Source organism: Echeneis naucrates, chromosome 18 (assembly GCF_900963305.1).
Source record: "Echeneis naucrates chromosome 18, fEcheNa1.1, whole genome shotgun sequence".
In the NCBI taxonomy this organism is placed as follows: domain Eukaryota; kingdom Metazoa; phylum Chordata; class Actinopteri; order Carangiformes; family Echeneidae; genus Echeneis; species Echeneis naucrates.
In genome coordinates, this window is record NC_042528.1 from 9795719 (window position 1) to 9814495 (window position 18777).

At 42.6% G+C, this 18777-nt stretch overlaps 1 protein-coding gene across 1 annotated transcript; it reads right to left on the minus strand.

Annotated features, from left to right (window-relative positions):
* Nucleotides 1-1114: 1114 nt before the first annotated feature.
* On the minus strand, nucleotides 1115-18562 carry serpinh2 (serine (or cysteine) peptidase inhibitor, clade H, member 2). Its single transcript, XM_029526642.1, has 5 exons — nucleotides 18526-18562; nucleotides 17359-17987; nucleotides 12734-12826; nucleotides 11238-11470; nucleotides 1115-2490 (listed from the first exon to the last, which is right to left on the minus strand). Exons 2-5 carry the CDS (start codon nucleotides 17978-17980, stop codon nucleotides 2185-2187), a joined length of 1254 nt encoding a protein of 417 aa, XP_029382502.1. The 5' UTR covers nucleotides 17981-17987; nucleotides 18526-18562; the 3' UTR covers nucleotides 1115-2184.
* Nucleotides 18563-18777: the final 215 nt, after the last annotated feature.

The window sequence follows — 18777 nt, forward strand, 5'->3', positions numbered from 1 at the left end:
AATGGCAGATACTGATTACATTGGGGTATATTTCTCACCTGTATTGTTGGATACAATGTACACTCCTGAGAAGTGGCTTTCCTCTTAAATCGTGAATCAGATTTATTGCTGGGTACCTGTGAACAGATATAGACATGCGTCTGTTTGTCAGTGTTTTCGACTGAATAAAACGTTAAGGTGAGCCAGCAGGGAGCTGGTGGTGGAATGAGCTGGATTGATGTGCTCACAGCGGACGGCCTCGGATCCATCATCAGCTTGTCTAAATTGAGCTCCCGGGTTTATTCAGAGTAGGTTAGGACTGCAGTACACTGCCCTTTACAAGTCTCAGCTGCACGGGAGGCCACTGCAGAGGTCATTGTAGTAGCTTTATTCACACATGATTGCACAAGCGAACAGTGCACGGACACAATGAAACACACACACTTGCACAACACTCTGTTGCTGAGCAGACCTGTGCAGAGGGCTAAATTAGGAACAAAGCTGTAATACCACTGTGACGGAGCAGCTGTGCGTCTAGACTCTGTTACTTAGCACTGTAACAGGACAGATGTAGCACACATTTACATTTTACCTTGAAGAGAAAAGACTGCACAGATTTCTATTCTTTGTTTGTTACCAGGTGTTCACCATGTCTAGAATAAATCCATCACATACGACAAATGTTTTTGTTTTTTTTTTTGACACATGGACAGACAGAACAACACAACAGCATGCAACAAAGTTGGTCGGAAATCTTTTAGTATTTTTAATAAAATACTGAAAATACCAAAACACTAACACTGTTTTAAAGGGAATGGCAAGGTGGCTCTAGTTTTTTAAGACTATTTATCCATTTGTATGAAGAAACATAGTCTGCCTATGCTTGTTTGGATCCATTTGGTGAACATGGTGACAAAACTGCTGCTGCACTTTCTAAGCACTGCCACTTTATCATATGTTGCCAATAAAATTAAATAACTGATGTTAGTTCATGGCTTTAAATCTGCTTTCATATGCCCTTGAGCGTCAATGTCAGCCAATTCAGTTCAGGGTAGAGTAAAAAAAAAAAAAAAAAGGCTGTCAAGAAAGATTGAGCCCTGGCAGTCCAAATGTATTATATATTAATAGCACATGTTTGATTGATTGGTTTGTATCAAGATGAGGTGACGACATTGATAAATCTTCTGCATCCCAAGTGCATGTGAAAAAAGTAAAAACAAGTCCATTATTTAATTCCAAAAATGCAGTTTATCAAAATACGTAAGATATATTAAAAATAGAGACTGATGTTCATTTGCTTCTTCAGTTCACCGTGGCGTGAAATAAAAAATAAAAAAATATGTATATGCAAATATATATATTATATTACAAATATATTGCTTTAAACAGTCTACACATTAAGTTGTTACATTTAAGTCAAGGGATGTCAGTCATGTTTGTTTCCAATAGCATAATGGTATCATCGATCTCTGATGGTATTAAGAGATTAAAAGGTTCCCTGTCCTCTCTGTGTTGTTGACAAGCGTTGTGACTCATTACAGCCATTAGCATTAAGCTGGCTCATCAATAAGCACTTGGCCGACCCATCAGTCTTCCTTAGATGTAGCCCAGGGGACCCCAGTATAGGGGCCTGCCAGCACAGACAGAGGACACATGGGCATCCCTAATGCCTTGGTGGCCCAACACACACAAACACGCCCCACTGTTTGCCTGACAGGGACGATTCAAGTGTCACCGTGAGCCTCTGTTTGTTGTACTTCTATGTTGATGCTAGTGTAACCACTTCTGCAGCATGTTGGTGTTTATCAGCACACTCTTGTTTGTTTTGTGTTGACTTGATTATTGAGGTCCTGTACGTAAGTGTGCGTGTTTGTGTGCAAGCATGGTAGAGGGAAGCGGGGATGCTCTTCAAGTTACTGCTTTTGCTGTAACCGTCAACTTTAGTATTTCCTTATACAGTAATTCTATTTATCTTTGGCATGTAGATGTCGCTGTGAGTGTGAATGTGCAGGTATCGGGTGTGGCAGTGTCAATGTCAGTCAGTTTGAGACTATGTGGTGTCAATGTCTGACAGCCAGACATAGTCTGATATGATAGCGTGCCATAGTGAATGACAATGCTTCAACTTAGATGCTAGTGTGCAGTCTGAGTGCGAAGGTGTAAGAGAGACGAAAATAGGCTGGAATAAATGATATATGGAGGGTGCTACAGCTCATCATGGAGGGCCTCTCCTTGTGCATGGTCCAGAGCCCCCATCAGCAGCAAGGCTCCGGTAGTGTTGTCTCTAACAAAGATGACGAAGGGGTGATCAGCGTAGAACAGCTTGGGCTTTTCTATGTTCTGCTCCTTGCGATCTGTCTCTCCTTCCCCAGCTTGGGCAGCCAGCTCCAGGGAAGCCCAGTGGAGGACATCCTGCAGATGAAGCTTTCCTTTGCTCTCGTCTGACACGCCAGAAAAATCGGCCACCTTCTGGTCCCAAGCGTCTGTCAAGCCCAGAGCAGCCAACTGTTTCTGGAAACAGACAACACAAAAGTTGATGGAATTTATAGACCACCTTTACTCAAAGTCTCCCAGAGTGTGAGGCCATCCCACACAGAGATGACACAATGTATGCAAACAAACAGCCACTGGGACATTGATCAATTATACACACAAATGGACCAAATATCAAGTCGGAGGGAAAGCACATTTTAAAATTTCCTAATGCTGTGACATTCAGAAGTGGGAGACATGCACTGCTCTTCTGGAACCTCTCCACATTATTAAAGTAAACACAAACATTCCCTCAGAAAATAGTCATTCATCCATTTTTTTTTTTCTGAAGGAGTTTTTCACCATGTTTATTTGCTTTCTATCCCAAAAATTTGAGATAGGAAGCCTGACAGTTGCCCTTGTTGCGAGCTGGCAGAACAAAGTGGGAGACAGACAGAGAGAGAGCAGACGGAAGGAGGAAGCAGAGGATGAATAATTTAAGAGTGATGCCCCGTGACCTCAGCACCCCCTTTGTTTTGCCTGATATGAATTCCACAGAAAGTCGTCGTCATGACAGGTAGTTTATCCTCTCATGGCAGAGGGCCACTCACAGTGACAGGCTTCTCCAAGGGCCAGATGAGAGCATGCGTGGGTGTGAGTGTAGATGTGCAGAGGGCCAACGCAAGAAGAGAAGTTGCAGAGACAGATGATTGGGTGACGATATTGTTTTCTGCTGTAGCACTATTGAAACTTTAGCTGATTAAACTGTTTAGAGGAACTATCTTTTTGTGGCAGACAGGAACACTAAATCATCTGGATGAGTTGTCTGGGTAAATGTAAATGTTCTGTGGGTGCAGCCTTCTGACTTTGACTTTCTTTTGAAAACCACAGTGTAGCAGCTCAACATACCCCCCTTGGTTCTTAAAAACCCACATGATAATGGGCATTGTAATAATCCGTGGGGAGTGTCTGCTTCAAAGTTGAGATGTGCATGCAAAGAGACATTAAACTGGATCATGTCAGCTTATTCCTTAACATGAGATAAAGTGGATGCATATGCAGTTACAGTTGTAGGCATCTGTCACTCCTCTGGTGTCTCCATGCAAAATGTCCCCTCTGTGCAGACATACACACACCACCTCCTGCTAATGCACTTCTATTGTCCTCATCCATTATTCCTCCACTCTTCCGTTCCTCTTCCACCCGCTACCACTACATCACTGTCTTTGTCTGCTGCTCAGCCACTTGCCTGGCATCCCCATTCCTCATCTGGCCCACGTGCCTCTATTTTATCCCACCTCCTGTGTTGCTCTCTCTCTTTGCTCCTAACTCTGTCTTTTTCATTTTCGCCTCATCCTTCTCCTGCTTTGACAGGCCAGCACAACTCAGTGTACATTGCTCTCAACTTCTCGAGCTACAGAGGTAATCATTTGGAGGGTTTTTAATTGCTCCTTATCTAATGAGGAAAACAGACACATACAGGTGGATAACTCAAATGGCAAAGACAAATGGGTAAGTGAGGAAAAAAACAGCCCTTACCATCTCTCTCTGTAAAGCCTATCCTTCCTCATCCTCTTCATCAGTATTCTTTGAAGAATCAGGTCATTTTAGTCTTCAGTTTTGCGGGTATCATCATGAAGCATAGAAAAAGTAACAAATTTCCCTGCTTGCCAAGGCTGAAGCACTTGGTTAAGTTTTTGAAACTATCAAGTGTTTAAAAATTAAGGATCCCTGTGGCAGAATGCTGGGAAACAAGCCAGGGGTGTTGGAGAGCCTATGGAGGCCTCGTGCCACACAGAGGTGTGGCATTGAATTAGACGGGGAGAGAAACCTCTGGGAGGTGCTCTTTGGCTGCCCTTTCTCTCTGAAGCACCACATGAATCTTAGATGGAACAGCACTGGGCAGACTTTGCTGATGATTTGCACCCGGCATCAACGAGCTATTTGTCTGTGAGTGAGAGCCACAGGCATTGTCATCTGGTGGTTTCCTGTGTGTGTGTGTGTGTGCGGGGGGTGGGGGGTTTGTTGGCTTACAGGGGTGCAGTCTAACTGGGCCTGAGGTAGCATAGCATCAACCCTCAGGCGTGCAGCACTCTGCATCGCATTATTTCAGCCTGATGATTGAGCCCACTAAGTAGCTTGTTGGTGTACCTGTGGGAATTTTTAAGGGGATAGCTTGTGTCAGCCAGTACATGTCACAGCTCTATCTGTGCAGAGTCACTGTGGCTGTTGTTAAGAGACAGAGGAGCTTTGATAATGACAATGGGAAGAGAGAGAAATAAGGAAAAAAGAAGCACAGATCAAACAGGGAGACCATTGTTCAACAGCGCTCTCTGTGTATCTGCTGTTGCTTGCAAATTACAGCACTTGAACTGCCCTGAAGATTATTAAACCCTGAGACTCCACATCACGCGTAAGAACTACTTCCACTATTCCACTTCCAATACAGCATGATTGTTTGAACTTGACAGTCATAATGGAGCCATGATGGAAAAGAGTTTAGACGACAAAAGGCACATTATGATTGAAGTCATATCATGAGGCAACTTCTGAAATCCCACGGAAAGCCTTGTCTGGCTATGTACTAAATGTATTTTGCCTGTTAAATGTACCTTGCTAATTGTTGCATTTTTCACAGAACAGAGGGAAAAAAAAACAAAAACAAAAAAAAAACAACACAAAGGCTGTTAAGCTCTCTAAGATCCCACCACAACCAGGCAGAAAACAATTCCGAAGATACATTTCAGTACTGCATTATGAGGCAGAAATTAAATATTATTTACATTATTGATTAATGCTGATTATCTCCTCAATAAATCACACAATCCCTTGTCAGTTTCAAAGAGTGTCAGATCATTTCTTCAACTCAATTAAATACGAAAATCCAGAGTAATTAAGTTTACAATATTCATTCATTCATTCATTCATTCATCTTCAACCGCTTATCCGTTTCTGGGTCGCAGGGTGCTGGAGCCGATCCCAGCTCACACTGGGTGAGGGTGGGGTACACCCTGGACAGGTCACCAGTCCATCACCGGGCCAACACATAGAGACAGACAGAGACCAACAACCACTCACACTCAGACCTACGGACAGTTTAGAGTCACCAGTTATCCCAAACATGATGTCTTTGGACAGCATCCAGAGGAAGCCCAGGCACAACGAGAACATGCAAACTGCACACAGAAAGGCCCCAGGCTGGGAACCGAACCTTTATTAGTCATTGTGTGACTTTTTTTTTTTTCTTTTAAAGGTGATGTGACCACTAGAAGCACTATGAAGGTAGTGACTGACAACTGGTAGCATTGCTGTGTCAAGATACACAGCAATGAGCAAACAAATGTAAAGAAGAGTGCTAGCTGGAAAACATGGATGAATGTTTGGAATAATTCTAAATACTGGCCTTGCGGATGTGTACAGAGAAAGAAAATGTGTTTTCAATGTGTTTGTTGTTTGTGTTCACATGTTCTGAGTGTGAGCGCAGAATATTACCAAAACCTGCACAGCGCACCTTTAAAAACCACACACCATTTGACTTTAACTCCCAACTGGTCCCAAGTGTAACAAACTAAGTCCAACTTGGTCAAATGAGCTGTGTTGTTCATATCAGGTCGCAAACTGTTTTTACCTCCACAGTTCGACCTCCTGTTTCCTCCGGCTCACCAGTAAAACCTACCAAATGCTATCAATGCATTAAACAAATACAGACGTGTTTCTGTCTAATTCAATACTGCCCTTAACGTCCTGCGTGGGTGGTGTGGATCATGCAGTGGAGCTGGCATCTTCGCAGCTCCATTTCACAGACCCATTCAATGTAGGCTTTATAAAAAAAAAAAAAAATCATTTTCTCTCACCATCAGTTCTCTTGAGGCTTCAAAGCGTCTATCTCTTTATTGAATCTTGTCAGCAATACTCCTATTGGTATCTTATTTACATGGGCTTTTACCTCTTTTGCACGGTCAATACACTCATCGTCTCATTCACTCACTCACATTTACACATGAACCGCTTTTATTCCAAGGCCATTTAACCACAAATGGAAAAAGAAAAAGAAGCCTTAGCTTTTAGTGAGATATTTAACTAATAGCCATGAAAACACATCTGATTAATTCATATGATGTAGGGCTGCGGGAGCTGTGTTAAAGCAGCTACTCCTCGACACTGTATACTGTAGAGTGTGCTCTTGTAAATATTTGATGGCCTTTTGACCTCATTAGCCATGATTGAGTGAGCTCTCCGGTGCACACTCGTATGTCTTAGTCACCGACTGAAGATACAGGCAAAATGGAGCCGAAGCGCAGCCATTACTACGTGTATGTGCGTGGCCTGGTCAGCACGGGCTCAGAGGTAGGGGGAGAGCGATGAAGGTGGTCCATTCACTGAACTCTGGGCCTGGTGTGTTCAGAGGTTTCTCCTTCTTCTTCTGGCTGCAAATTCTGACACAGCCCGCCCTTCACCAGAGGAGAAGACCACAAATAGAGAGAGAAAAAGAAAAGGCAGAATCCTGCAGCTATTTATAGTTCTCCGTGACACTTTCCGCCTTGTCCCCAAGCAATCACTGACCCTGCTCATCTTCCTCCACCACTCTCGCTCACTCACCTGCTGAATGTCACTCCTATTTAGGTCTGCGGAGCCAGGTTACAGGATGGAAAAGTAAGGAATTACATCCCTGAGACTGATATGATAAGGGAGGAAAAGAGGTGACAGAAGGAATGGGTACAGCATCTTGTTATATACCTGATGTACAATAACAATGAAGGCTTTCTATTCTATATCTAAATACAGAACCAATGCAGCACGAATTAGAGGTGCACGCTGTTCTTTGTTCTCATTTGCTTCGCGCACAGAACATCAATGCTACAGTTGACATTCATGCTCATACACTGCTATGATCCTCTGTGTGTCCAGATGCTGCCCCCTAATCTCAGGAGTCCATGGCTGGCCCAAGCCCTGACAGATAGAGTGGTAAACAGTATTAACGCACAGTGATGAGCAATTATTTGCCCGACCCAATTGGAAAAACGACCGTCAGAGAAGACATGGCTGGCTGTTGCTGGCCAAAAGGGTTGGACAGACAGACGAAATGAGATCGGAGTGGGCTGAGGTTTGTTCAGAGCTTTAGCCCTTTCATAATGATTCCTCAACTGCACTTCTTTTTTAGAGAGAGCAAACGGAGTGAGACAGCTCATGAAGCTCATCCATGGCTGAAACATTCAATTGCTTACCCATAATTACATTTAATGAGCGCAACATACAGCTTCTTTTAGCCATTCACAAATATATATACATTTTTTTGTCTGCCCGGCAAACTTTGTCTTGCAGAGACAGAAGAGGATTTTCTTTTAACTGTATCTTTTTTCCGCTCTTGCACTGGCAAAGTCAACGCCGTATCAAAAGGAGTGGTTTCAAGCTTTAGTTCTAAATTACAGTCTCCTCCCCAGAGGGTCCTGACAATGTTAATGTCAAATACGTGTTCTTCAGGGCCTGGCTAGCAGAATAACATGGGAGCATAACTCAACTAAGATGTTTGTTAAACTGGAAAGAGGGCAAAATGGATTTCATCACCCCTTCATTAGGTTACAATGTACATCTAAAGAGGACATGGTAATAAGTTCCAGTCAGTGTGGCCTGCCCTGGGGAAATGGGATTTACTGGCCTCTCTATCTATCAAGCCCCCCTCTCTATCAAGCCATTCACAACTGCTGTACCCATGACTACTGTATCTTTCATTCTGATGCAAAGCAGAACCACTGAATTCAAGTGCATACAAGCATACAAGACAACAAAGAGATATAAGTGAAGATGAATCCGTGCAATCTGAAAATGCTAGAACTTGATAAAAATAATTATGTTAATCTTGAGTCAATTTAATTATACAGAGACAAAATGACACATTAAAACGCAGAGACACTCTGAACAGTCAGTGTCTACAATGCTATTGAGTCATAACTAGCTACAGTCAGTATGCTGACTATGAAGGCGGTGCATTAATGTAGACTGTAAACAATCCAGCTATCAAATTTGTGCAAACTTATTCAGTCTGGCTGAATCTTTAGATTCTTTTCTTACTGGTAACAGTGAGCACTATAGATATGCTGAGCCATAGCATGTAGATCCAAGGAATATTGAGAGGTATGGCTTCAAATCCCAGCCCTTTCTCTATTAGGTTTTATTCACTTAAGCCTTCTTTTACTTTGTTGAGCCACACTCTTGACTGTAAGCATAAAAAAATACTTAAGGAAAACCTGTTTCTTTTCTGCTTAGTCTGTTATTGGCAAAGAGCAGGATACAAAAGCTTCATGTAGCTGCTTCTCATTTTTAGCTGGTGCTGACTACTTAAAATGGCAAACACTACCATTTAAACTGACTGTCATTATTTTACACGAATGTCGTAAAAGTAAAATGATGGCAGACCAAATTAAGTCAGACTGATGTCAGGCTAGTGTGCTTGCAACAAGCCAGTGTCTGTGCTCTGACAAAGATCATTTGTGAGGGAAGAACACCACTGCATATTTGAAAGCATTTCTGTAGATTCTATAACAAATGGGTTATATGCATGTGTATTGTGTATCGCCTGAACAGTGCATCATTTGGTTGTAGTCCTTGAAAGACATAGCAACATATTTACAAGCATGCACATTTCATTGCCGTGTGTCAGATAAAAGCACTTGATCTGGAAATCCCAAGTGAGAACATTGTCTGGTGACTGCAAACGAAAGAAGTTCACCTGGAAAACTCTGTGAAAAAAGCTTTAAAGGAAACTTTCCTTTCACCATGACCCACACGAGCCAAATATTTTCAAAGATGTGCGGACATGTTTGATTCTAGCAACTCATCTGTGCCCTTGCCCTCACTACAGACCCGGTGGCCTGGTCAAACTCGTGAGCTTCCACTAGCCCAACAACTCTCTTATCTCCCACTGTGCATCATGACACAGCCTTTGATTTGGCTTGTGTGAACCTTAACAACCCCCCATGTACTCACACTAACATCAGCAGCCACCAACCCACTGGCTGTCTGTATCGTGCTCTGCCTGGTCTCCTCTCTCCTTCCTCAGACCAACTACCTGCTGGTTCTAGGAGTCACAAGAGCAAAGATCCAGACTACTAGGTGGGCTGGGCCATGACCTTTGTGCATCTCCTGCAAAAGGAACTCTATGGGAAACATCAGAAGCCAACTGAGGAGCTACAAGTCACGGTCAACCTGACATCCCTCTTAGCCTCCTAGCAGCAAGAGTTTGATTCTCTACTGAGGGTGGTTACAATCTGATGCTGTGCATACAGCTGGACACTGATCCCCCTAAGCTAGGAAGGAAAAGGGGGGTGGGGGTTGAATGCAGAAGACTGAAAAGTAGGTGAGTTAGAGGTCACAGGTAAAAAATACATGGAGGAAGACAAAAAAGAGAATATGACAAGCAAGCAGCACAGCACAACACAGAGGCTGAGCAGCAAGACACAAGGACAAAGAGAAGAAATAACAGAGCCAAGTGAAGAGGAGGAGGAAGAAGATGCGGAGAGAAAAATTACTCTTGAAGAGGCAGAACAAGAAAACCAAGATAAGCAAAATGCATGTCAGGAAGAGAGGGTGGCCAAAGCAGAAGCAAAGAATTAAGAATAAGAGACTTGGAAAAACCAAAGAGACCAAGAGACAATGAGCATGATGAGCACAGTGCTTGGAGATATGAGAAGCCGTATCAGGTAAAGTGAAGAATAATTCAATGTGCAGACACAGGAAATGAACAAAAGACAGAAACTAGAACAAGAACAAACTACAGGCCCACTCTGGCAAATTGCACTGTAGTATTAAAAACCACTTTTCCGCTCACGTTGAATACACTGCACAAGGACAACGGCTCAGTCCAATGGGGCGAACACAAATGCAAATGCAAATGGTTCAAAAGATAAACTGAAAAGAATAAACCAGCAGGATTCAAACAGAAAACACGTGCATACCCCTCCTTAAAAGAAAAGACCTCAAACCCAAGGGCCAGAGCAGCTGAGATAACTCTGGGAAGTAGGCCGATCCAAGATTGGCTAGATTTGGTGGGAATGGAAAACCACACTCGTTAGCCAGGGCCTTTGAGCTCATGTGGAAGTGCTAAAGGAGCATGCATTGGAGAAAGAAAGGAATGCAGCCATAAAATGCACCAGTAAATAATAAATAAAGACAGGAAACCTATGACACGATAATAACATGGATGGAATGCTTTTAGTGTGTGTTACTGACATATAAGGAAGGGATATAAATAACTAGGAAGGAATAAGACGTAATGCATTAACACTGTAAGAATGTCAACAATAAGAATGCAATTGAAACAAAAACATTAGAATACTATTACTATAGAGCAAATAATAACAAACACTCCAGGGTCAGGCTCACCTACTAATCTGAAGAGCAACTTCCACCTACATCTAGGGGCCGTGATGTGAAAGTAGAGATACGCATAAAAGGTAGTGAAGGTGTGAAAATTACATAATACCGCTCTTTTACAGGGTGCACATTTTCATGGCCAGAATCCTTCATACCTTCTACGAAACACATTCCTGACTATGGCTGAATTTTGAGTGTGTACAGTATATAATTTTGTGGTGGAGCATCCCCCTGTGTCTTACTTTTCCATTTCTTAAGCATTTCATTTCCAATCAACAATGCAAAATGGAACTACAAGCAGTGGACAGTTGAATAAAAGTTGTAGTGTACGTGTAATTTACTCATATAACACGTACATAACATATAACATGTTTCAGATCCGCATGTTCTGTATGTTCGGTCTCAACAGAACTAACCTGCAGACTTAATATGCTGGTGATGTTCGCCTTGGGCAGTGACACGGCCATACTGGTAACACTGGTCTCCTCCATCCACTTGGACAGCTGTTCCAGAGTCAGCAACTTTTCCAGCCTGGCCAGATTCTCAACATGGAAAGGTAGCAGGAAGACCAGGCTGACCTTGCCACCCCAAAGAGGCACCTCCAGAACCTGCACCATGTTTTCCATGTCTTCATGTTGACGGTACAAACCTGGGGGAGGAGGAGGAGGCAAGAGGCAGGCACCGAAATTAAAGTAAGATCACATAGTCAAAATGAAAAGGAGAGTTTCTGCCATCACCATCTGCTACCACCTTAGTTCTCACCTGCTTAGATGAAATAAATTCTGGGAGGAAACATTGCAGAGCTAAAGTGAGTCCATTTAAAAAATTATGTGAATACAATCTAAGACATCTTACCAGACTGAAATAATAATTTTCATGAATTGGAAATTACATTATAAAATAATAAAGGATGCAAGTTAATGAGCAATTCATTAGTCATTAGTTGAGTCACCTGATCGATTGATTAATGAGTAATTGATAAGCAGTGACAATATGGTTTATGTGAAACATAAAGCTGTATATTGTTTACAATATACTGAATAAAAAATGGTTACAGCAGCTGAAAGACGATGGCATTTTTTTCTGATGTTACAAAGTAAATTGTACAATTCGATTCCTTTCTGTATGGAGTTTGAATGATCTCTCTGTGCTGTCTGTCCACAGTCTAAAGACATATATGCCTCGGTTAATTTGGGATTCTGAACCGCCTGTAGGTGTGTCTCTAAATGTCGGCCCTGCGATAGACTGGCCACCTGTCCAGAGTGAACCTGCCCTTGCCTGAGATGGCGGCTGGGATTGGCTCCCATGGCACGCTGTGAGGCCATTGTACATGGTTCTTGCAGCGTGGCTGAATGTGAATTGTTTCGGCGGCAAGTAAAAAAAAATAAAAATAAAAAAAATGGGTGAGTTATTGTACCGCAAAGGAGAACCAAAATGTGAACATTTGGCTTCTCCGTCATCATTTAGCAGTTTGAAGTGGTCACACACTATATCATCTTTGTGTTACTGTGTTAAGGTACGTCGGGCATGCTGAACGGTCAATTAATTGACAGTTAATTTAATTGATTCAAATCTTTTCAACAATGAGTCAATAGTAGATAACTTAACAACCCCATGATTAACATTAGATATGATACAATGTTTTCCTCTAACATCTTTTACTGCTGTCATAACAGAAACTCACTCCGCCTTGTTGTTGTTTTAAGAAAATACATAAACTATGAAGAGTGTGCTAAATAAATGATAAAGTGATAAAGAGCAGGGAAGCAGATTGGACCTTACAGATGTTCAAGCCATTTTGATTCCTTTGATTCCTTGAGTTTGATTCCTTTATTGAAACAGGCACGGAAATAACAGGCTGTGTTTTGTTTTTGGTTTTTTGGTTTGTCTGTTTTGTTTGTTTGTTTTTTACCTGCTCTGTGCATCATCATCACTTTGGTGTATTTTGTCCCCAAGAAGGTACGAAGATCTGTGCTCTCCCCGCTGAACTCTCTCTCCCACAGCCCTAAACACACAGCAAAGCAAACAGACAGCTCTACATAAATGTATAAGTTATAAATAAATAAAACAGCACAAATTAACTGAAAGGGGGGAGCAAGGTTAAACATTGTCATGTTCATAAAATACATATAGGCCTTGTCCACAGTGTGCATTCTGCACATTAAAAATGTCTGGTCTTCTCAAAGCTGTAGAGTTAAAGTGCCATACAGAGGCAGTTATGAGGTTCTTAAGGTCAAAGAGCCCCATTCAGGGTTCTCCACATTTCACTTGGCCCTGCTAACCCCATGACAGCTGTCAATTTAGGACGGGTAGAGAGTGTGTGGTGGAATTACTGTTGTAATAACCTCTGAACACATTGCCAAGGCTGCTGGCCCACTCAATTGGAAGGGCACATTGGCTGGAGTGAGAGGGTCAGCAGATTATGACTTGTACTTATGTCCTTCTTTGTGAGTGACACCTCGGGCCAGACAGGGCTTTAACTAATGATGACTTTCAGTATTGATTCATCGTTTGAAAAGACCACTGCACCCATGACACAATGCCAAGGTGCAAGGCGGCCAAGACTAATTGCTTAGCTTTAACAATAAATACTTGCAACGGACAACTTGAGCAGAGCCTTCCATTCTGGTTGTTACTGATAATCAATTTTTCTATTAAATGTCAGAAAATGGAGAAAAACACCCATTGTATGTTCCAAAAGCCCAAAATGACATCTTCAAATAACCTTTTTTTTTATCCCAATAGCTGCTAACAATTTCAATACTAAATAATCAATTTAAAGTTATATTAGACATGGAATAGCAAAATTCTCTTCAAACCATGAAACAAACTAACAAATCTGTCAGGCAGTGCTGAACTCCAGCTATGCTCTAAGCTAAATGCTAACATCAGCATGCTACCAAACATGGTGCTGACACATAGGTACTAAGGTGATGGAACATTCACTTTGCTGAACATCTTCTTTTGTACATCTTTGTGTTTTGCCCTACACACAACTGAGGCTGGTGTTAACTATTTTAGTTTTGCATGTGTTCCAGAGCCAAAGCTTTGGACTATTTGAAATTCGACCTTAATGGGGAACGTTGAAAAGTCAAAGTTTGATTAAAGTTATTTCAAATTAATTGGAGTGGACATCAGTCTACCACATTTCATGGCAAAATATCCACGAGTTATCAAAAAAGCCTTAGTGGCACTGCAAAGGTCAGGAAGTCACTACACTGAATAGGATAGATAGTAAAAAATGAAAAAACTGTCGTGCCAGTACATCGTAGATGTTGAGATATTTCAGTGCATAAATGAAAATTCTGACTCGCTGACAGTACAAAAGAAAAAGTAATGACCTTTTCGTTTCATCCTCTGGAAACTGAGGACCATAGCTAACAGTGGTATGAGCTGAAAAGTGGATTCACCTGAAGACAACTAAACTGAACTAATGTGCAAAACCAGAGTTGATTTAAAGTGATCGATGACTAACTGATGCCTACTAATTTTCTGTGGATCAGTTAGTGCAGTTGTTGCAGCACTAGCGGTGACTTTCCTACAAAACCACTCAGCCTCATTTGGACGCCAGCCATTAAAAAGTCACAACCAAATGGCATGTGATCTGCTCTTGCAGGCATGCTAGCACAAGTCAGAGACATTTGCTGCACTCCATGTAACATCAGAGAGAGAAACATGATCCCTCTGGAATTCAAAAGCAACTGGCTGAGTTCAACCTAAAGTGGCAACCACTTCATGTAACTGATGTCAAGACGATGAACATTTTGTTTGTAAATCCTATGAAGAAGTTTTAAGCAGGGTTGAAATGAATGACCTCACCAGCCTGCACTGGAGACTTGTTTCATCACCTTGTGCCGGTGTATTGGTCTGTGAGTCTGGCCAAGTAGACCTGCTTTTTGCTTGCACTGCTATATCTTTTTTTTTTTTTTTTTTTTCAAAGAACAGCACTTCAGCAGAGGAATCACTTGAAAACAGAAGCTATTAATATCCATCAAGAATAAACAATGAAACGATAGCACGGATAATAAATTCAATCGCTCACTGACTCACCAATTTATACTGTAAATGACAGGCGAAAAGCTGAAGAAAATCAATGAGACTGACCATCTTCCTCTCTTCCTTCATCAACTTTTGATTACAAGTGGTTATGGTGTTTCAAAAGCTATTATTAGAGGTTAAATATATGGGCAACATATCTTTCTCCTTCACCACACTGTTGCTACTGTCGAAGTTTCTCAGCAATTTTTTTCCTCCACAATCTTATTTTTCTTCTTCCGTCTCTAGTGTTTGTTTATCTAAAACAGGAACAAAGCCTGAATTAATTAACTAGGGTGGACTGGAACTCCCAAGGTAGGCCTTTTACATCCCGCCACCATGTCTGTCAATCTCTTTCACTATCTCAGCAGGCCACCCTCCCTTTTTTTTTTTTTTTTTTTTAACTTTCCTTGGTTTCCCTTCTTTACTTTTCTCCCATCTCTTTTACTCTGCTTCTCTTTGTCCCCTTCCCACCCAGAAGTCTCTCCTTACATTGCTCTGTCTCTGCAGTCCTCTTACCATTCTCTTTTTCATCCTCTACTATAAACATGTTCCACTACTAATTGCCCCTGACCTTCCCTTTCTTTAAATGCTGCGTTCAGCCCAGGGAAGGAGGGACAGCAAAGAGCTTTTTAAACAACCCCCCTTGAATAATTAACTAAAGGGAGCCAAAGTGAAAAAAAGACAAAAACAGCCAAGGAAGCAGATGCATAGCGAGTGCCAAAAGAAATTCCGGCAACATCTCTCAAACTATTACATTATCACACTTGATGAACTGCCTTAGGACCTCAAATCAAAGATGAATTTCAAAAAAAAAAAAAAAAAAAAAAAAACGTACAACAAATCAGAGTCAGCCTGTAAGAGCAAGAAGCAAAATATCGACCACTTTTAAATTATGAATCAAAACTAAAGGAATCCAATTTCCCATAATCTCATTTGTGCGCTGCAATCTGCTGTATAATCTAATTTGTATATTTCCTCCACAAAATTAATGAACCAACCAACGAGGGTCGGTCCACAGAAAAAAACTAATTCCGTAATGAAGTCAGAACATCAAACAAAGAAAATTAATTAAATTGCTTATCAATGTATAGTCTGTCAGGGAATGCTATTTTCAGAGTGCTGTCTATCTGTTGGCAACCTGTTTTCACTTCAGCAGCTTTGGCTTCTTTGCTCCGGATAAAAAGAATACCTGCAGGAGAAAACAGAGGGAATGGAGGCAGATGGACACAGATAAGGATATGAACAGGAGACATGGACGAAGAGGAGAGAGAGTGGAGAAAGGGTAGATTAGACGTGATAAACAGTGACAAAAGCACGAAAACAGAGACAAACGACACAAAAAGAGCAAGCATGGAACAGAGAGGTACATTTTACATGTCAACGTCATCTTGACTGCAAATTAAGACAAGATGTCACAAATGTTGATTTAATAAAGAGAGAGATGATAAGATTGCATTCCTGAGAAGTTATCCTGAACATTTAAATAATTAAAATAACCATAGCGCTGTTTCTGACTCATTAGCTACTAAAACCCAGTTGTGCAAACACTGACTTCCTTTAACACCCTGATGAAAGCGACATGGATGCATCTGGTGCGGCCCGATGAACAGTAAGGATCCTGATCCTGATAAGGGTTTGACATAGTTTTGGGATGCAACAGTGAAATCACAGATGGACCAGCCAACTGTCTTAATGTATATGGAAACATTGACTAGTCACCCCTGCAGCCTGACACAAAGAGCAGATCTGAGCCAAGCTGCACCACCGCATACTTGGAGTGCTCCAAGCACAGATGCCAGGCATGACACCGAGGGAGAGAGTCTGGACACTTGTTACTCAATTATTTAAGATGACACATCACCCCCCAATGGAAGATGAATAAGCTCTCAGTGATAGACCCCAGAATCATCCTTTATCTGCTGTGTCCACCAGCTGGAGTCCACAGCGCACACACACATACACCAGACACACACGCGCGCACACACATGCACACATGCACACGCACACACACACACACGCACGCGCATTGCAAACAGGTGGGCATACTGGCACATAGAAGGTAGTGGGCAAACTGGCACATAGGCTCTCTGTGCAGTCTGAACACTGAAAATGGCACACATGCACGCCATATTAATATTCAAAGACTTCTCCTCCAATGCAGCAAACAGCTCACGCACAGAGACATCCCATAATTCCAAATGACTCTGCAATTACAAAGCACACCAGTCTATTTCAGCTCCACTCAGTCTAGTCAAGCTGCAATGTTATGGGTTTACATCCAACCACTTTTGACATAGGGTGTGCACTATAGTAAAATATTCAGTTGGCTATGCTTCATTTACTTTCACATCCAATATTGACTGTTTTGGACCACGGACAAAATGATGACATAGATTCTCCAATATTATAACTGCAAACTCAAGTGAGCATGATAATGTGATATAATCAAAGCCACTTCATGAACTACTTGTGTTTCTAGTGTGTCCTGATTTCCCTTACCTTTAAAACGCAGTGCATTGGCCAGTATCAAAGCTCCTGCCTTGGCCTGGATTTCTGCCTCCAAAGGAGCTGCTTCCAGTCCACCAAGGCCAGCTTTAGCCCAGCTGTTGAGCTGCTTCAGGTCAGCCTTGGCATCTCCTTTCCCCAGGGGCTGATGCTGCAGCCTGAATCTGGCCTGGCTGTCCTTCACAAAGCCCTGACTGACCCGAGCGCTTTGCTTGGAAAACACAGCTGAGGATGTGTGCAGGTGAAAGGTGGTCATGTTGGCCTCAGTAAAGCTCTTCAATGCCTGAGAGAGAAGCTCCCCAGTCTGGGCTTGGGCCTTGGTAGGAGAAGGGGTCTTAAGGAGGTCTTGGAGTTGGCTGGCAGTGGTGCCTGCAGAACCGCCACACAATGCTCCGAGTGAGGAGGCCACAAGCAGAGGTGAAAACAGAGTGTTTGCTGAGCTGGAGTCAGAGCGTAGGGCCTGAAACAGACGCAGACCAAGAGCCCATGTGGGGTCACCCAGAAGAGGAGGTGTGCGAGGAGGGGGGCTTGGTGCAGAAGCAGAACTGGAGGCACTGCCCTGCACCAGGAGAACTGGCAGAGAAATCAGGAGATACACAGGGAGCCTGGGCAGCATGGCAGATCTGGAAGGGCAGTCAGTATGACAGTTTACATCCAAAAACAAACTGTGAGGATTGCTCCTCTCATTTACAAACAGAGATGATAGCATTACTCATTACAGATAGTTTGGCTGATTTTGAGCTGTGTTACAGCTACTCATGCTGTTCCTGCACTGTTCATGTTTGAGGCTCAGCAGTATGAAGTCAGCAAACAGCAGCCCCTTCTCCTACGGTGGCACAGCAGTACACTGGATGGGTAAATTCTTCCCCACTAGGCAACATGGTTATTATCTCACCCGCTGTGCAAAAACCAGAGTGTGACAATTAACTTTGATGAAGTTTCAAAGACGGATTTTAGGTCATGAACTGAACAAGTGGGTGAAATTGTGAAAATAAAATGTGCTTCTTTTCCTCTATTGCCTTCTTTTTAGAACAATAACAACTACAAAGAAAAAAAAACTTCATTGATTTTCGCGCTGCGATGGCAGGAGTGACTGAAAACATCTGTTGCCTGAGCTCAGTGGTGAAAAGGGAAGCGGAGAGAGTGTTTGTGGAGATTTACCGTGGAGAAGTTGGGCTGTGCACTCCGCCGCCGTCCGTCCAGCTGTGCTCCAGAGGAAGTGGGGAGGGACGGCTCAGACGTGGCAGCACGCAGAGGAACTTCCCGGTCTCCCTCAGCCCTCATCGGAATGAGAGTGTGGGGAGGGGGGACTTCCCCCCAAACTTTCGCAGCTCGGGACGGGGGGGGAGAAGCGGCTGTGAGGGGCTGCTGATGTCCAGGCTGAAAAGACACTGGACCAGAGACTGTCCCTGC